General features: G+C 38.8%; 1 protein-coding gene across 7 annotated transcripts in view; it reads right to left on the bottom strand.

Annotated features, from left to right (window-relative positions):
• Positions 1–21,369, bottom strand: part of PKHD1 (PKHD1 ciliary IPT domain containing fibrocystin/polyductin) — a 443,479-nt gene that overhangs the window by 115,477 nt on the left and 306,633 nt on the right. For all 7 annotated transcript variants that reach the window (XM_084755074.1, XM_084755077.1, XM_084755075.1 and 4 more), the window contains 5 exons: positions 19,005–19,159; positions 17,041–17,193; positions 9,350–10,225; positions 8,106–8,274; positions 7,086–7,243 (listed from right to left, as the gene is read on the bottom strand). In XM_084755074.1, coding sequence (XP_084611200.1) covers positions 7,086–7,243; positions 8,106–8,274; positions 9,350–10,225; positions 17,041–17,193; positions 19,005–19,159 — 1,511 coding nt within the window. The remainder of the gene's footprint in view (positions 1–7,085; positions 7,244–8,105; positions 8,275–9,349; positions 10,226–17,040; positions 17,194–19,004; positions 19,160–21,369) is intronic.

A 21,369-nucleotide genomic window follows, 5' to 3' on the forward strand; every position in this document is an offset into this window, starting at 1 on the left:
GTTGTCAAAACATATTTTCTCAAGAAAGAAAAATGTCAGTTCCTGTACTTCCCATGCAAAGGCTAGTCACACAATGCTAGCTTCCATTTCACTAGCCTACTACCATATTTACCTGAAGAGCTCTAAACTGCCACCAATTAGGACTCTGATGTTCTCAAGTCTTCTTATAACCATACTGGTCCTCCATATATACAAACCCATCAGTGAGATGATGTCACTAATTATTAGCTAGAGACAAAAAATGAAATTTTAAAAAGCCAAAATTCAAAGGCCTGCTGTTGCTATACTACATAAGTGGGATATTAGTTTCAAGATTTTGCTTCGTTGAATAACTTTGGAATTTTGGATCATTAGATGGCTCCACAACCACAGAAATCCTTCCTAAAATAAAATGTAAATACTTCCCAGGGGATCACCTGCTTGGGATTAACTGCCTTGCTCTTATTGCCATGTAATTTTCAAAGTTGGCAGCAAATGAAAACTTATAGATAAGTATAAAACAAAATTAACAGCTCAGTTTTCCCCTGGCTGCACACCCTGTGCTGCACAGATAGCAAAGCCCACTGGCAGTGTGTTCTTACTCCGTGATCCACATGGAAGGCTTTTATGCCTGATGCCAAAGTTCTTGACAATACGTAGGAATATATATATATAAAACTGTGATTATATAATTGAGTGAGGAGTTATATCTCTCCTCTCTCTCTCTCTCTCTCTCTCTCTCTCTCTCTCTCTCTCTCTCTCTCTCTCGTGTGTGTGTGTGTGTGTGTGTGTGTGTGTGTGTGTGTGTGTGAAATTATATGTGCAAACAAGATCTGTTATTTTGCAAATTAAAAATAAACCTTGGAGGTTCAAGATGACTTGAAGAGATTTACTAATAAAATTGAGAAAAGGTGTGACAGTGTGTCAAGCATAGTTACATTAGCAATAAATATAAGACTCAGTTATAGTGGTCTTTACTTTCACCTTATCTGTGTCACCTTTACAGGTGTCCAGAGGGACATATGGGTAAAACCTGCTCATTTTCTTATGAATAAATTTGTGCTTTTCTCATCAACTGGTTTTATGTCAGCAATTAGAAAATAGTTTTAAAACAGTGATTTTTTAAAACACAACTGTATTACATTATGTAAGAAGATATGTGAAAATCAAGGAATGTTATAATCCTATTAGTATCCCCAATAGGCACCATTTACTATGTGCTACTATCTTTGCAAAGGGACAGACTATATCTTTTAGTGCAGTGAACATCAGATTCCACTGTGAGAATCTTTGCACCTGTAACAACTCCACTGAACACTTTAGACAGCTTTAGAACATGAGCAATCAGACTGTCAGTCTTATACACTTCTGTATATACTCTCATGCACTCACACAGACATGCTTTCATACACTGAGAGCAAATGGTGTGTAACGTTTGCATATACCATTGAATCATGTTTCACACAGGGCAATGAGCTGAGGAAAAGCAAATAGAACAGCACAGCAACCAGTAGCAAGAACCAGATATCTTTATACCTGAATACTGTATTACACTGCATGGTTAAGCAACCTCCTAAAAGCTCATCAAAAGAATATTCTTATGGGTAAAACACGTAGCATTTGATTGACATCATATTGAATACCAATAAGAGTGCTTTTAATGACATGATATGCCATTGGCAATCTTTATCTCCAATGGAAGGGAACTATTGACGAGACCTATGATGTCCATGTGAGAAATATTTTCTGGCCATATGAAAGAGCCCATACAACTTGTGTTCAGGGAAATAAAATAGGTTGGAGAGTTACCCTGCCCTGAATCATCTCTCAGTCCAACTCTGAGGAAGAACATAACATTTACATTAGTTCCTCAGGCATGGTTGTGGTCGTTTGGGTTTATAGTCTCCAAGAGTCCCATTAGAGTTGGGCTCCAAATCCCACAGTGGTGACAGTTTGACAGCCCATCTTTACTATCATTCTTTCTTTGTCATCTAACTTCTCTACTGGTGTGTCCTTTCTTTCTTTCTTTTTTGTAATCTGCTTCTATATAAACTACTTGAGTCTAAGCTTTATATCAAGTGTACATCTAAGTCAACCCAAACTAAGAAACTATATTCAAGCCTTTTTTTGTTTTTGTTAGAATGAATTTCAGTTTGTATCTAGCACTGTGGACTAATACCCATCTTAATAATTAAAACAAATATAAGCCTTGCCAAAACCCAAGTCCATAAAACCCCCACAATTACCAATAGGCTAGTTTTAAAATATGAAGATGCTTTTGCCAGATATAAATGTCGGTGGTAGTGACATAGGTGTTTTTAAACAATAGAAAAAGCTTGCTGTAGGAAACTGAGTAAAGCTAGAGATAGATGGAATTAGATCTACATGTCTGTCTTAGTTGCTTTCCAGATGCTGTGGAAAGACATCCTAACATAATCAAACTGCAAACTGAGGAACAGAGGATGACTGTCCCGGCATGGAAGTCAAAGAAGGAGGAACTTAAAGCAGATAGTCACACTGAATCAATAGCCAGGAAGCAAAGCAAGACCAATAATAACTTATAACCAACTCCCAATGAACATAAACATCTATCACCCAAGAAAGCAACCAAAAACCCACCCAACCCCCTTAAGGGATATGAAGCATCATTCTCTTAAGGTTGCTTCCAAATTACTTGGGACAGATAATACCTTTGTTGGGATCCAAATAAAATTGGGGGACTTTTTTAAACAAGCTAGAAATAGCATTGTGGTCCACTTTCAAAATGTGTCTAACTCTAGGCTTAAGTAGAGTTCTGTGTAGGATAGTCTGAAATGCTGGACCAATGGGGATTAGAAGCTTTCTAAAAAGCTTAAAAGCTGTCCTGGGAGCTGTCCTGTTCTGATGGAGAACGGCTGGAACAGGAAAGATGAAGGATGTCAGTGTCAAGTATGCTGAGATCTTTCTTGTTTTTAACAGCTGAATAGTATTCCATAGTGTATATGTACCACAGTTTCTTTATCCATTCTTCTACTGATGGACACTTAGGCTGTTTCCATGTTCTGGCTATTATGAATAAGGCTGCTATGAACATGGTTGAGCAAATTTTCTTGTTGTGTACTGGAGCATCTTCTGGGTATATTCCAAGGAGTGGAATAGCTGGGTCTTGAGGAAGCCCTATTCCCAGTTTTCTGAGATAGCGCCAGATAGATTTCCAAAGTGGCTGTGCTAGTTTGCATTCCCACCAGCAATGAAGGAGTGTTCCTCTCTCCCCACATCCTCGCCAGCATGTGGTGTCACTTGAATTTTTTATCTTAGCCATTCAGCAGGTTACCAAGAAGAGACTTGATACCCTATGAGCATATACAGGGAGAAGTAATCCCCTCAGGAACAGTCATAGGGGAGGGGAATAAGGAGAAAATGGGAGGGAGGGAAGAATGGGAGGATACAAGGGATGGGATAACCATTGAGATGTAACAAGAATAAATTAATAAAAAAAGAAAAAAATGTATGCTGAGAGCAGTGAATCCTGTCAGGTCTGATCCAGCATCAATGTCCAGTTCTTTTGTTCTGAAAACATATAATTTCTCACAAGCATTATACAGTCCTAAAATTATAAATGTATAAGGTGTGTGATGTACAGAATAATTAAGGATAGTTTTCTGCTCTTTGTATGAGTAGAAAAAAAGACATCTGTAAATCTTCATTCATGCCATATGAAGAATATCATCTAATAATTCACAGGGATTCTGTAGCTAGTAAGAAGCTTTGTCTATGCATAGATATTCATGCCTCAGCCAGTCTCTGAGCTATTCTCATTTGGGAAGCTGCTAACCTGAACTCCCAGCATTCTCAGGTAATTAATTTTATTCCTTCTCAAGTCTCTGATGGGGTTGAAGACCAGATAGCTTAGTTTTACAAGTAAGCTTAGTTATTCAGGGGTTAAGATGGTTCTAGGTCTAGATAGATGTTTCAAGTTGATAATAATGAGGTATGAGAGATATTGATTTACATTCAGAATTTTAGACTCACCAAGATAGGAAAGATGTTTTCTTCAAGGTTGCCAAATACAAATAGACAAAACACTATGAAGGTAATGTATATATAATTCCTGATTGTGTCATGGTTCTCCTTGCTGTAGGCACTTCATTGTATATATGAGTAATAATATAAATGCATATGTAAAAATACTTAATAAAACGTAAAACAAAAATAAGATGAAAATTGCTTTGACAAGGAAAATTTTAAAAATTAAAAAATTTGCAAGACTAATGCATATTACTCCTTGACTGTTCAATACACTTTTCCACTATGGTGTCCAAGAGCTACTATCCAGAAAGGGGGTCTCACCCACAAGTAATAAGTGTCTCCCCACATCAAAGAATGTAATTAAGATAATCCCTCACAGGTATTCCCAAAGGCCTGTCTTCCGAAGATTCTAGATCCTAGCAAGGTGACAACTGACAGTGAGGATCATACTCTACTTTTTATTTCTTACCTTTACTGATTGTGTTATCAATTCTTGCTTTCTCTTACACACACACACACACACACACACACACACACACACACACACACACTACAGATTTCATTCCTCTGTAAAAAAAAAATGGATTTACTGATTATATTCAACAACTGTAACATTATAGCAAAATGAGTATTTCCTCAGCATTTTTATGCATTCAGTATATATATATATATATATATATATATATACATATATATATATATATATATATATATATATATATATATATATATATCCTACACTGTAGGCCCCATATTTTGCCACTTAATCACAACACTAAGACTTGAACATACATATGGAAAAGTTTAAGTAAAAATAGAAATAATTACAAATGTCAAATGTTATACTTCAGCAATAGCTCAAATAGAAAAAAAAAGCTATAAACAAATAAAAATATACACAAGTTTTCATGATGAAATATGCCTATACCAGGACACTGGAGGCTGAGACAGAAGGACTGGTAGCTTAAGACTAGCAGGGACAATAGAGGAAGAATGAAGCAATCTTTGACAACACAGCAAGTTCCAGGCTAGCCTGGGCAATAAATCATTATATATATATATATATATATATATATATATATATATATATATATATAATCATGATGTTTTTGGTAGTTTAGGACAAACTCATTAATATTCTTTCTATGTCCACAATACTTTCACTCATATAGCCAGTCAAGCAAGACTAAATACACAGCAGTGAGTCAGTCCAGAATCTAAACCCTCGCTAAGCTGGTGTTCTAAAGGGTCAAATGGTAAATAAACAACTAAGCAATTGCATTTATTATATAATGTCAGGCCGTGGACCTATAAAACAATAAAGCTGCTATATTGGCTTTAGAAAATAATAAATACATTGTATGGGGTTTTTGTTGGTCTGTTTGTTTGGTTGTTGCTTGTTTGTTTTTGACACGATGTCTTATTTATCTCAGCTAGCTTTGATCACACTATGAGGATGACCATGAAGATTTGGATTACTGGTATGCATTATCACACACTTATGTGGTCCACTCTTGGCCTAGGAATATAACTCAGGGATTCTTGCATGGGAAGCAAGTACTCTAGCAGTGCCAGCACCAGCTCACATGATTGCTAGATGGGGCCATGGATGACTTCCCCAAGGATACATAGGGATATACTTAATGTATCCATAACAGAGATCCTAATAAGATATCCCAGGCAGAAGAACTACTTTGTGCAAGGGCCCTGTGCTAAAGGGGGAAAACAAAAGACTATCATAGTTAAGGTAAGTTGGGTCATAGGAGGTGTGAGGAAGCAACCATGTTGCAAGAGTGCGAGTCTGATAAGCTTGTGGTGCGGGCATGTGTCTGAGTGAGTGAATATCCATGGAAAAGCTTAAATGGCTTCCCTGGCTGTTAGGTGAGTGAAGGAGAGAGTGCATAAATGAGAGAGAACTTCAACTGGGAGGGAATTCTGCCACCACCAGGTGAGAGATGGTGATGTCTACATTACAGAGGCTGCAGGGAGGGAACATGAGGAAGGTGAGAGATTGTTTTAGGAAAAATAACAAAGAAATGTGGTCACTGATTTTCCTCGTGTAACAAAAGGCAAGTAGCAGGCAACATACTGGGGCAGGAATTTGAATTTAATAAGTGGGCATGTGAATCTGAGATGCCTATACTTCCTTAATGGAATCAGTTGGGTATTTTTGACCAAATTTCAAGGTCATATCTGAGCTAGTCATATAAGTCATAATTTATAGGTGGCACTGGGTGGTAATTTGATCTTGGTCCTCTTGGAATAAGGAAAATGGTCTGCACACGTAGTCCTGGGAGAGTCGTATCTTCAGAATTTAAAATGGTAAGGAAGAAAGGCAATATGGGGTGGGAAGGAAATAAGACAGTGAGGACGAGAGTAACAGGACTGCATTATATAAATGTAAGGAATTATAAAGAACAAGTTTAGTTCATAAAAAAAATAAAGAGACATGAGACCAGAAAGAATATAAAACGTATGAAGTAGAACAAAAGCGGGGAATTTTTTTCCTCAGCTTTTCTTTCCTGTCACATGCACAAATTCAGTTCAAATGGGGAATCCATTGTCCCTGATGGTAGAAATAGAAATCTCACCCGGACCTAGATCCAAAGATGGTATGGTTGTATGACCAAGCAAAAAGCACAGGAGGCAGAAGTTCTGAGCTCAGCATAGTTTAAGAGAATTTTGGGGAGCAGGGAGATGAAACTCACAGTGCCTCCTATACCACCCTCTCCAAAATGTGCTTTTAAGTCCAAACAGAAAAGAAAGATGGATTCGTAATTGGATGAGTTACTTCAAGATGACATGAGTGCTGCACAAGTCTAAGGTGTGTATCAGAATTATTCTCAGAGATCAGTGACAATGTATACATTTGACATAGACACAGGTGTCCATAGACATCACAGTAGTGATGTCCCAGTATGTCATAATGACTCAGTATCGCTACCATACATGTGATTTGGTAGCCCATCAGCACAGACTTCAGTCCTACACTTTGGTTCCTGTCCAATATATTTTGTTCTCATAGGAAAACAGAACCACCAGACCTTTCACATGCTTGCTGCTTTTCCCAAAGACATCCATGATCAGACATAACTGACCTGTGTTGAAGAAGGGTCCAGTCCATTCTGCCTCCATCTTTGGGAACACAGAAACTGGTGGGGGCAGACCTAGGGTTCTCCCATCCAGATCTGTGAAGAGGTATTTTCTTGGACTTTCACAGTCAGAGTCAAGGCAGATGGCTCCCTCCATGTCTTTCCTGTTGAAAAGGGAGGAAAAAGCAACACTCTTGTCTCATGATAGGCAGCAAAAGGAAAGCACACTGGCAGTGCTGAGTTTGTGTCAAGTCAAGTGGGTACTCTTGTGTCCCTGATCCTTCTGTTATATGAGGCTAATATGCTTCACCTCATATGGAAGACGGGGACAGGAGCCCTCGCCAGAGAGCAGTCACAAGCTTCTTTGATTTTTGTACTCCCCACATCCAAAACTATAAGAAATAAATGTTTGGTCATTATAAGTCATCTATTTTATTGCATTTTGTTACTGCTACAAAGGACCAAAAGGTATAGTATTCAGGCTACTGGTAGACACAAGCAGAAAGTTTTGACAAGAAAAGAACAAAAAAATAACACGGCAAAAATTGTGTGCCTAACTGTACTGAGCTACCTACAATGGCCCAGGAATTGGAATTAAAAAGGAAACAGCATTAGGTCAAACACATAAACTTTCTGTATAGGATGGTTTATTTAGAGTATTCCCTTTCTCCCTCTAGCAGTTTTTGTAATGTAAGAAAGCAATAACCCATTCTTTTCATTTTTCCAAGTCTTTTTAAGGCAAATATATTCCATATATTTTTTCAGATCCTTGAATAAAACTTGGACTCAAGAGGGAAAAACCAGTAACCAGTAGCTATTTGTGTGCAAATTCTTAAAATCATATATGAAAGGGTAAGAATATTAGAGGGGTAAAATGTTGGGACCACTAAATCAAGGCACCAGCCATTTCTACAGGGATTTATTTAAGTGTATGCAATGGCGTTATGATTGTACATGTGTCAGAGGATTTAATGAATTGAAACCTACTTCATAAATATACTGTATCATCAATACTGACAATGGTACCTGGGCTGTAATGGAGAAAAATAGAACTTGTTTTTGTCTTTTATCTTTAGCATCCTGGTCCTCTCTGCTGTTATTGGGTGTATTATTCCAGTGCTATACTCATTAGGCAGGATACAGACATCCAGGTCATCGCTATAGCAACTCTTCACAAAACTAGAAAAGGTGACATCTGAAATTTTAAACAATATATCACAAGATTGTCTGAGTGAGTCATCATCTACAAATAGATATTATATAATTAAACATTCTTTTCATAGTGTATATTCTAGGAGCTAATTTCAGCTATCCACAATAATTCCAGGGATTTTTATATGAATTGTAGTTACAAAGTGGCTCTACCACACATGGCCATTGTATGTAAAAATAAAAGACAAATTCCAACCTAGCAAGATTGCTTAGTGGTTAAAACTCTAACTGTTCTTCCAGAGGACATAGATTCGATTCCTCACAGCTACATGGAGGCTCACAACCCTCTATAACATCAGTTCCATGGATTTAATGCCTTCCTCCAGCCTCTGTAGGTACTTCATGTATTTGATGCACAGACATATACACAGGCAAACACTCATACACAAAATATTTTTTAAAAACAATTAAAGACAATGATTCAAATACATTACAGTCTTCAGGAAAAGTTTAATTAAAACCTTAATGAAAATGTATCCATTCTATGTAACACTCAAGCCAACTGCAAGATAGACTAAATAGATGAAGAGTAAGCACAAAATTGCCAAAACTACCTTGTAGAAGTTAAGCTTCCCAAGTTATGGTCAAATGCTAACTTTAAACCTAGTAACCTTTATAGCAGCCTACTGTAAAGAGACCTCAGCTGTGGTAAAGTTACTTTACTGAATAACAGGAAAAGCAATCACTATCCAAGAGTAATTTCTGAATCAAATTGTTACAATAAAGTCTGTCCATCAAGCAGAAAACAGTAATTTCTGTATGGAATCACTTACTGTTTTTAATTCACAATTGTGGTTCATCAACAGTAGGGTGTCAGCTAGGCATGCAAGCACTAGGCCACACTGGGCCTTCTTTTTGTAACTAATTTATTTAGTTATTCACTTTACATCCCAATCATAGCCCCCTCCCTCCTCTCCAGTCCACCCTCCCTCCCTCTTCCTCTATCTCCCTCCCCTATTACCATTGGACCTTCTTGATGGACAATTTCAGAACACTACTAAAAATTGTGTGCTTAGGTGTATAAAGCCCCATTTTTAGGACAAACCCCAGAATCCTACCTTGAAGCTTTGTAATTCCTAAAACTGGATTACCACTCTTCACTTTGTGCCATGGCTCCTGAGGCCATTGATTTGGCTCTGAGGTGAAAATAGGCCACAGAATACCAACTCGGCCTCCTCTGGGATTGGAAGGCGCTCTATCTGCTGATGTCCAGTTGGCCATCTGAGGTGCCTTTCTATCTTGGATGCAGTCAAAAGAGGCACTAGTGGCCACAATGATTGAATTCCTAAGCATAATCTGTACAGTGCTGATGGAGCTCAGTGGAGCAGAAGATACATACACAATGGCTAAAAGGCCAATAGTATTGTCTACCAGAGTGATGTTGTGCATGTCCACACTATTCTCTGTCTGTATCATGACACCATAGTCAAAGTTCTTAAAAGCTAGAAATCCAGAGACAGCAGTACAGTTGTTGGGTTCATGTGTCTTGTAGAGATGAAGGCCATGAAGGCTTGAGTGAACCACATTGTCGGACCAAAACAGTTTAGAGGAGCACTCATGGCCACATACGTGAAAGCCAAGTCTCTCTGATCCTGCCACCACATTGCCATGGAGAATGACATCCTTCGCATAGTTCACTTTGATTCCTGCCACCCAAGCAGATGAGCTTGGTGACTGCATTGTCAGAATGACGAGGTTATTAGAGAGAGAATAGTTCTGGCCCTCCACATCAATGCCATGGCCACTTGTGCCAAACACTACGTTGTCTTTTAAAAGCATGCCATGGCTGGAAGATGCATGGATGCCTCCACCACAGCTTTGATGTATAGTAGAAGATACTACCCAGGATCCAGCTGACATACCAATGAATTCAATGGATGAATACAATGGCGACCCCAAGTTCCGAATTTCTACATTTAGAAGTTGAAGAACACCTACAAAATAAAACATATATATTCAGTTTAGGTTCTTTCTTATTTCCCAAAAATACTAAAGGCCTCTGCTTTGGGGCATTAGAGTATACAGATATTTACGTGAAATGTAATCATTATCCTTAGCACTAAGACTCTAGTTCACACTGTAAATTCTTACCAACAAAAAAAAATGAATCATTGGAAATATCACACTGTAGTCATAGTAACATGCTCTCTGGACTCTGATATAAAAAGTGAGAAGAAATATAGGCAGGGAATAACCTTGGCGAAGTATACAGCTGGTTTATAGATCCTTTGTATTTGTTAGGAGACTGAATCAAGGGCCTGGATAAGAAAAAAGGATATGTAGATTGTTGCCCACTTGCCTCAAAGTCATGTCTTCCTCTGTCTGTCTCAAGGATCCCATTCCAATGAGTTGTAATTACATATTGAGATGATGAAAAAAAGGAAAGATTATTATGGCCCAATTAATGTACAGAAATATGAGTTTCTTGATGAAAGCATGGTAAAAAAGATAAACATAATACACATTTAATGTTTGTGAAACTGGATCTGAAGACACAGAGCTGTAACCAGGAAACAATGGAGGCTGAGGCAAAAGGATGGAATGTTCTAAGACTGGCTGTGCTACAGAGTCAATCCAAGGCCAGCCTGAGCTACCCTGTGAGCCTTTATAGCTAAATAAAATCTAAAAGTGAAGACTCTACAAAGAGCTAAGTGGTAGAGCACTGATGCAGCATGTGTGACACCATAGGATCAATTTTCAGGAATAAATATAAAGAAAAATCCCATGAAACCTTTAATCTTAGCTACACTATATTTCCCACATTCTTTTTTATAGCAATGAAATTTCTTACATCATTGATAAAAAGTAATAATTATGTAATCTCACTGAAGACTTTAAGCTTTTTTAATATTATCTTTTTATTGTGTATTATTTGCTGTACTGATGATTGAACCCTCAGTCCTAAATCTAGTATACTACTAGGCCAGCATTCTACCACTACACTTCTATCCTGGCCTTCTTTATTTTTTCTCTCTCTTCTTTTTGGTGGGGGGTAGGTGGCAGAGTCTCATTAAATTGCCCAGTCTGATCTATAATATCCTGCTTCGGCTTTCTAAGTAGCTCAGATCATAGGCTTATGCAACTAGGCTCAGCTAATTTCTCCCAAGTGCCAGGATTACAATTGGATTCCAGATTCCTAGCTGTGCTTCCTTAAAATGATATCATTACAATAATACAGAACTCAGCCTATACATTGGTTTTAAATGGGAGTATTAATAATCAGTGTGTACATTTCTGGTAAAAAAAATATACTATATGATTATATATTATGAACTAATAATAAAGTAAAATAACTGCAACATCTAATTCCCATATAACACTGAGCATGTGCCAAGCTTTGCTGTAACACACACACACACACACACACACACACACACACACACACACAATCTTCCTTATCATAAAGATCCTATGAGTAAGGTACAATTACCCCTATTTTGCTGATAAGGAAACTAAGACATAAAATGATTGACAGACTAAGGTTTTCACCTGGATATATGACTAAGTACAGACATGCAAGCTACATGCCTCCCATTGAGAAGCGGTGAGACAAAACACCCGCAACAGTGAAATATTCAACACTATAACAGGAACAAATTCACACTGGAATCAGGGAACCAGCAATAGCTGTATGTCAGTCATTGGTCACATATCCTTTGCTAGGAGGATTACAACTTGACAACTTGGTCCCTCACTTCTTTTTTCCTTAATAGTTGTTGTTGGAACTTATGAGGTTTTGTTTTGGTTTTGAGGCAATGGCCAAGGTAAATCATGGAGTTATTTCTTTTTTTTAAAGATGGAAGAAACAGTGCCTCAAAACAGATGCTGAGACTCATAGTCAAACATTGGGCGATGAGTAGGGAATCTTGTGGAAAAGTTAGGGAAGGAGAAAAGGACTTGGAGGTGACAGGAGCCTCACAAGAAGCCCAACAGAGCCAACTAACCGGGACCCAGAGGGGCTGGATGACACTGAAGCACCAACCACAGAGCATGCATGGACGGGGCCTAGGTTCCGTACACAGATGGGAAGCTGAGGCTTCATGTAGGTCCCTCAGTAAGGGGAGCTGGTGGGCATTCTCTCTGACATAAACTCTCTTGCCAGCTTTTCAATACTTCCCCCTGGTGGGACTGCCCTGTCAGGCTGCAGGGGAAGAAGATTAACTCAGCCCTGATACAACTTGATCAGCTGGGGTGGATGGGAAGGGGGGAGGCTCCTCCTTTCTGAGGAATAAGGGAGGGGTGCGGGGAGAGGTAGAGATGGTAGGACTGAGAGGTCAAGAAGGATGGGACTGTGACCAGGATGTAAAGTGAATAAACAAATAAACAAACAAACAAACCTTTTTTTAAAAAGATAGAAGATCCCTGACCTCAAGCTGTACTATAGAGCAACAGTAATAAAAAAATTAAAAAAAAAAAAAAAGGCATGGTACTGGAATGGAAATAAGCTGGTTGATCAATGGAATGGAATCAAAGATGAGAAATAAACCCACACACCTATTTCTAATTAAGGCTCAAAGGTAGGCCAGCCTAACACCTTCAGAGATTGGAAACTTGAACAGTTTCACAGTTGCAAATCAGTGGCTGTGAAGAAGTCAATCGCTTTGATAAGGAGAAAGTAAAAGATGACGTGCCTCTCATGCAACTGGATAAAAGAAGTCCAGTAATAAGTTCACTCGGTTGACAATATTTGAGAATCTTCTGATAGATGGTATAGAAATACTGTGCTAAACTTTGTTGTATAGGACTGACTTCTGAGCCACACTGCCACCATCTTCAGGAGTTCTGCTGGTCCCACTCAAAATTTATCATTACAGTTGACTATTATTGACTATTTACCTTCCCCTACAACACTAGGTAATGGGGACATTACAGAGCCCCTGTCTGAGTATCCACCTACTGAAACTAACAAGCTGTATGCAATTCTGCCTAATTGTATATGGTCTTTGGGAAGGGGCTAGAAGATATTAGTGTGAGAATAACATAAGTTATTCTATCTCTAAAGACATGAAAATGGCATCATTCTTTCTTGTAACAAACCTTCCCGTGTGGCTACTTTAAGGTCACCTACATTCCTGCCCACATCCCTTACACATTTCTCTATAAATACACCTAATAAACTCACAAATTCTCCAGAGTGAACTTTGGTGTAGTCACATCTTGGTTGGTTTTTTTGAACCACAGGAGAAGGGTGGATACTGTTTCCATTGCCCTCAAGGAAGCGATTTTAGCAACAACCACTGAAATCATATTTGTCTCTTGATACTTTTTGCCAATAACACACAGCTAAAATGTATGTTGTACCTGCCATGCACATCAAACTTCCACATGAACGTTATCAAACCGAAGTGCAAACCACATGGAAACAGCCTATTTCCTATTATACATTGTAGTTACAGCCTCTCATTAGCATATCCTGTGAGCAGCAGTTCAAGATCTTATATCTATGTGATTGGAATTCACAGTTTCAAACTGCTCAACATCATTTGATTTGCATGTACATTTAAGCAATAAGTGAAAACCAATAAATTGTCAGCAAGTACTTAAAATATCCTGAGCATTTAAATGACAGATTCAGATTCTATTTTGCTAATATGTACTTTCCACGTTTCCCTTTTGAAATTATTATCTTAGAACTTCCTGGATAGACATTGTCAGAAAAAAGGACAAACAGTAGAGCAGTCCTTAATAACCAGTAGAGACTGTCCTCTCCTGGTTTTCATCTCTATAACCAGTCCGCAGCATCCATGCTATGTAGCTGTAGATTCCACTTCATCTGGACTCTGACTCAGGCTAGTTTGAAAAAATATATTTTTTTCTTTGTAGTCTAAGATACTTACATAATTTCCCCTTCCCTTCTAAACCTTCCCATACACCCCTCCTTTCAAATCCCATGCCATCTTTTTTTTTTTCTAAATATAACCTGCTCAGTCTGTATAGTGTTACTCGTATATACATCTCCCGGGATAACCATTTGTACAACCAGTTGATGTGCTCTTCCCTGGGGATGACTATTTCTCCAGCTTTCAGCATGTCCTAGCTGCCTGTAGTTCTTCGGGTAGGGTTGAGGCCTTGTGGCCCTGCCATGGTTCACTTCGGCATGTTTGCTGTTGGCCTCCTTGTCCAGCTCACGTTCAGAGACACAGTCTCAGAGCAAACACCCTGGTCCACTGGTCATCACAATCTTCCCACCCTCTCCCCTGAAATGACATGCGTGCTTTAAAAAGCAAGGGTTCTTAATGTAGTGTGAGACCCTGGATTGTATTCTGGACAGAAAGGGGTCATTAAAGGGAAAAAAAATCTCCACGGTGGGAAAACCAGAACAGTTCCAGCCCACAGAAGCATTTAATATGGTTTCTCTTTCCTGTTCCGGGAGGTTATTTTAAAAGTCATAGTTTAGCAGCTACAGATGCTGAGGATTCTGTCAGGCTTTGTGCTCAGCTGTAGGATTTGGCCTTCAGTCCTACTCCATGACCATGGTCCTGCTTGACCAGGTTTTTATTAGCTGAGTCTCTGGCTTCCAACTTTACAATCACTTCTATAAAAGCCTAGAGTCCAGCTTCTGATTCTATCACCTAGAATAAGGTTGTTTGACCTCAACATCATGCTATTTTGAGGCAGGCATTTCTCTCTTATATGTCGCTGTGTCATGCATTTAGCATCTATTCATTGTGTACTAGAAACTCCCCTAACTTATAGTAAGAGACAGTGTCACCAGAAATCAACAATTGGCCTCCTAGGGAACAAATTCGCCTCTCGCAAGTATAGAGAGAGGCTATGCGAAACGTTTTCCTACTCACTAGAAATCATGACCTTCTGATGTAAGATCTGAATATTCCAAAATAGTGAACAAAGAGTGCCAAGACAACTCCCCAGGATGATAATATTAAGTAGTGGTTAGAGCACTTTTTCTGGGTCTTCTCTGAGCCTTTATTGTATTCAAGTACACAGGGACTTTCTTTTCTTTAAAAAAAAAAAGATAATATTTTATTAATTCTTCCAGAATTGTATAAATGCATGCCATGCATTTTTAACCCAATCCACCCAATTAATGCCACTCACATACTCCTGAGTGGAGGGCCTTTTATTGAAATGTAGTCATCATTCCAGACTGCCTATTAAAGAAAATGGACTCTCTTTCTCCAAGAAGCCATCATTTTCCAATGGCTGCTCAGATATGGAGAAGAGGCTCACACTGGAATATCGACTGGCTTGATCTCATGTAGGTCTTGTAGTAACAACCACAGCTGCTATAAGTTTATAAGTGTGGTGGCCTTGTCATGTCTTGAAGACACATTTTCGGTCTGGTCTTCCCCAGCCTCTGGCACTTACAGTCTTGCCAAGCCTCCTTTTTCTTCTTCTTCAATAGTCTCTGAGCCTTGGCATGATTAAGGGTGATACTGAAGAACCGCTTTTGGCTGCACACTTCCAAAACAGTTATTCTTCACAATTGGTCTTCATGTGGGACTCCTAACAGCAGGAGCAAGGGCTGTCTCTGACTCTGTTGCCTGCATTTAGATGCCTCTTCCCTAAACAGGCTGCCTTGTCTAGCCTCAATAGTAGAAGATGCACCTAATCTTATTCAAATTTAATATGCCAAGACTGGTTGATTGATATCCATGGAAATCTTCCCTTTTTCTAAGAAAAAAAAAGAGAGAAGGTGTGGATCGGGGGAGGGGTACAATGGTGGGTCTGGGGTGACAGGAAAGAGAAGAAGCTACAATTGGGATGTAAATTAATAAATAACTTAATTAATAAAAGAATTAAGGAAAAAAATCATTTCTTCTGTCTCCTGTCTCTCTATTCTGCTCATCACATGTTGCCTCTTCATCTTACAGAATGAAAAAACCTCATAAAATATTATAAGATTGCCTTCAGTTATAGAAACCAAAGCTTAATAGACTTTAGATTTATTCAGATGTTTTCTAATGACAAATATTTATTTTTAAAAATTCCTTCAAGAGATATTAGAAAACCAGACATTGTTACTTAAAAGAATATAGAACTAATCAGCAGTCGATGTGTCCTTCAAAAAGTATTAAAAGAAAATTCTAAGACTCAAGGGAATGATTGTATAAATAAACTCAGATCCTTAAGGAAGGGTATACAGTGACTTTCAAAGATGGCGCTATCCTGACAACATTCCAAAACTATTGATCCGAAAGAGTTTTGTAAAACTATCGCCAGAACATGCATTTAATAAAGTCATCAAATAATTTTGAAAAATTCCAAAAAAAAGCCAAAGCATAAATTTCAAAGAAAGAGACTGCATTGTTCTTTTTTATAAGATTGAATTGATCTTTTAAGCACTCTAAAATATGGAAATGGTTTGTATTTAAATTCCTGCCACTAATCTGTAGCATGAGCTCACATCTATTATTAGATATTGAATACTACTGGAAAAAAGTAAGAGAAAATCAGGAAAGTGATAAGAGTCAAAAGTTTATTAAATCATATGTCATTTCAAAGCAGAGGAAAAGTCACATCTCCTGTTGGTGTTTTCTTTATGGTGAAAGTGTGCATAAGCACTGATCTCTAGTATATTATTTAACTCCACACTGATAATTTAGCAAAGATTAGGGCTGAAAATTCATAACTTCCTGGAGCACAAAGAAGCCACATAATTTGATCATTTTGCATTCTAAGTGGAAATTGTCACAGCTGAAATTTCTGCGTGTCCCAGATGAGTGGTCCAGAATTACTTAGTCGCTGAGTGGTAATGCTTAGTAATTGTATATTCCATTTCACTTACCAGAAAACTCTTCTCTGCTAGACTTCCTGAAGGACCCCACTTGCAGTCTCCCTCTACATGATGACTCGGACTGAATTTTAATGTTTCGAGTCAATAGTCCAACCTCAGCCGCCAAAGGAATATGTTGCCCATCCTCCATCACGTGGGCACTTCCTAGAGAAACAGGAGTCAGGGGAAAACAACTGTTAACTGTCTGTCTTGGAAACTGCCAGCTGGGGACCCAGCGTTCCTCCCGAGTGAAATTTTCCCTTCCTGTTAGACGTCCTTCCAACATGAAAACCAGCTTTTCCTCAGGCACACTCGACAGATGTCAGCCAAGAAATGAAAAACCTGTTCACTTGTCCCTCTTTGGGATCAAAGAGAATGTGTGAGCAATAATTCATTTCTTTTCAATAACTCTGGGTACTAGGACAGGCCACTGGTTCAGAGGTTTGTCCAATTAGTAGGGTTTCCAACCTCCTTTCTTGCATGCATCACAGGCATGCTGTGACATTTGACAGCACATTGTCCATATCCTCCATCGTGGGAGTAAAGAATCCCAGGTCAGATTAGGCCATGGTAGAGTGTAAACTGCAAGTCAGAGAAACTGAAAGAAGCAATGTGAAGCTTCATCTGTGTACCTGGACCAGCTAGCAGAGAAGGAGTAAGGAGGAACCTTGCTGTTCTCTTTCTGCTGACATTTCACGGCGACTCTAATTGGACAGAGTTAGTAAAGACTGTTCCTTTCTATGCTGTGATTTTAAAACAGAAAATCAAGCTGGCCATGGTGATAGATGGCTACAGTCCTTGCTAATTTTTAGAGGCTGAGGCAGGAGAATGAGGGGAGGCCATAAATTCAACAGAAACACCGCATCTTAAAAAATAACAGAGAGCAGAGAAGGGGGTACTACCCCTGAAACAATAACTTAGAAATAACTTGAAATAGTCTTGGTGAACATTTATACTCCCCTCTCGTGTATTATATAACAAAACAATTCTCTAAAGCATGTATTTTGCACATGTCATTAGTTATAGCCCCTGAGATAAACCTATTTCTGACATGATGCAAGAGGTGGTTTTCCTTAATGGCTTATTCATATGCAGTACTCATTACCTGTTTTTACAAGAAAGTATCTGAGTTCTTCTGTTTCTTTTAATCTTCTTGGTCATTTACTGGACAATATGTAAAATATATATTGTGTCTAGAAGAGTATATTTCTACATAAAGTTATTATTTACACTATCCATCATATTCCAAGGTACCCTAGAATTCAATGTGCCACGAAATGAACTAGATACTTAAGTGTCAAAGAGTTTTGTTCTTAGCCAAAAACTGTCTACTGATATGTAAGGATTTTTTTCAACTCTCTCCTCTTTGACTTTCCATCCTGAATGATAAAATGTCTAATAAAATATCTAAATATTATTTTGAAAGTAAACAATACTCCAAGTGTGATGGTACCTGCCTTTAATCCCAGCACCACAGAGGCAGAAGCAAATGGTACCCTTGAGCTCAAGGCCAGCCTGGTCCACATAGCAAGTTCTAAGTGAGCCAGAACTATATAATGAGACCCGGTCTTGATGCCTAAGTAAATTAAAAGCTAAAACTAAGCCAGGTGTGAAGGCATGACGCACACGTGCCTATCATCTCAGCACTGGAGAGCTACGGTAGGAGAATGAGTTTGCGTGGCAAGCTTGGTGTGCTTTGTCAGACCCTGTTTCAAATAAATAAAAATAATAAAAGGTGGTAGGAAGGAAGGAAGGAAGGAAGGAAGAAGGAAAAGGAAAGGAGGAGAGGGAAAAGGTGGTTGAGGATAGGGCAGGGGAAGGGAAAAATTGAGAAAGGTTTCCAGCGCAAATGTATGGCAGCAATCAGGTAGCCTCCTTCCACTCCTAATGTCAATCAAGTGCAATATGCCTGGGCAGGCTACTAAGCAGATCCTTCACGGTGCCTCCAGGAAGCATGCAAGAAAGCAAAGCCATACCAATGTGTCGGTGTTGAAGACGTTCAAAGATCCTGATGTGATGGCCTTTGACTTCCTTCACAGTGAGGACTTCTGCCTCATGAGGTTCATAAGATGAAGAGCTGAGGACGATTTTGTCATGGGCCTGCCAATCCACTGCATCCTCTACTATAATCCTGAAAACACAGAAAGTGGGTATCAGATATACTCCATAAACAACAGAAATCATCGAGTAAACCCAAGACAGAGTAAAAGCCACAAAATCAGCATATCTCACCATGGAAACTAAAAGAGGGACCACAGCAAAACAAGAGAAAGAAGCTCTTGTTGAACATTGACTGTTGTGTACTGAGGAAAAACTGAGTTCATAAAGTTTTGTTTTGCAAGCATGAAGACCTTAATTTGAATCCCAGAAAGCACATTTTTGAAAATCCAGGTGTGGTGGTGAATGCTTATAATCCCAGCAATTTGGCAGAGTTTTGCAATCATATCTCCATGTGCTTTTGCTAAGAGCAATCTCCCTTCTTGACCGAGAAACAACTTGAATAATAAAATTATTTTCAGTGAGATTCCTTTTCATGCTTTCTGAAGATGTATTTTTCTTTTTTGGACAACATATACACAAAGCTTAATAACTTCCTGGTCAGACAGATAGAGCTGTGTGTCTTTAGAATTCTTGCTCCATCTTGTGCGACCTCAAAAAGCTATTTAGTTTTCCAGCTCTGGATCTTCAAGGAAGATCTATCTCGCTGACATCCACAATGCATTGTGTGAAGTTGTGGGTGTGTTCTGCTCTGGTGCACTATTCTAAGCATCCTGGCTTTCTCTCTCCATGAGTCAGTGAGTACTTTGACCATTTCATTAGACTCACATTAAATTAATTTTCTCTTTAATCTGCCATTGCTGTGAAACTTTCTTAATGAATATGACTGATTTTTTTTTCTTTCACAATCCTTGTGTATTTCAACACTGCAAGTTCACTCTGTGGCCTTACACCTAGCACCAATTTAACAGTGTCTCTTTAGTCAATGCCCCAAAATTATAAACATTGACAACCAACTCTGCACTGTAAATGTCCATGTAGGCATCATAGGCTGGACAAGACATCGGTTATGCAACATACACTGACAGGACCACTAATAAGTATCTTAGCAGTGCCTTTGATTGTTAGGATACCATAGAAGATTCAATGGCAGAATAGAACAGATGCTATTTATAAGGAAAATGAAGGGCTGTGGCTCCGATGGTAGTTTCTTTGTTTACATTTTTTGTTATAATTTATTCACATTACATCTTGATTGTTAGATTGTTATCTTCCAGTTCCTATCTTCCAATTCCCATCCTCCTTCCCTCTTCTGCCCTATTCCCCTCCCCTAGACCTCTGATGGGGGTGGCTCCTTGTAGTCCCAATTTCCTTAACCAAAATATTTCATTAACAATGTATTGACCAAGCCTATGTTAATTATAACCAGATTAACCAAAACAGTGCGAAATGAAGGTTAATTGACACAACAACAAAACCTTAAGGATATCAGTCCTGAGGAACGATTCTCCGATCGGGAGCTGTAGGATTTCTTCCACTGGAACCGGGGGTAATAAGACCTCAGAGCCTCAACAGGAGTTGAAGCTCTGAAGCCTTCTCTCAAGCGGATTTCTCTAGGAGTGTCTTGAAGGGTAGCAACGAACAGCCAAATCTATCCCAAGTCTCCAATCCGTACAGCCGCCAGTTCTGGGCTCATTTATATAGCTCCTCCCAGAGTCTGTTCACGGGATCTTTTTCATCTGGTAGCAATTAAGCTCCTGGACGAGGAGGTTGCCCTGCTAGTGAAGTAACATCACCTGTTCTCTTACTAGACCGTTCCATCCCACACTTGGGATCCTAAAGAACAGGTTTCTCTCCTTCAGCTCCTCCTCACAGTCTATCAGGGCTCTTCAGGGTAGGCTGTATCTCCTTCCTCTGTGTGCCCACAAGGCCACCCGCAAGGGGCAATGATCAAATCACAGACACTAGAGTTATTGTTCAGCTCCAGTCTTTCACCACCATCACTAAGTTACAGCCATCTCAAAAAAAAATCACAATTTAGTGATTTAAGAACAAGAAGTCTTAACTTCATTCTAGGCTTCTGGATAAGTCCAATGAGTCATGTTATACAGAAAAGAGCAAAATTCTCTTTTCTCTGAGAAAAATATACCAATCAACAGGTTTCAAATGAAAAAGTATAAAATTTAAATTATCACAGTGGAATGCTTCTTAAAGATAAAATTTTTAATGTCTGAAAAAAACATCGGCACCATTTCCTTTATTTTGGCATTAATATTTACCCTGCTTAGAGAAAATAATATGCTTGCCTGGCCATGGAACACCAATAGGGTTACAAAGAACAAT

The sequence above is a fragment of the Acomys minous genome (assembly GCF_964271855.1).
Source record: "Acomys minous genome assembly, chromosome: 13".
Taxonomy (NCBI): domain Eukaryota; kingdom Metazoa; phylum Chordata; class Mammalia; order Rodentia; family Muridae; genus Acomys; species Acomys minous.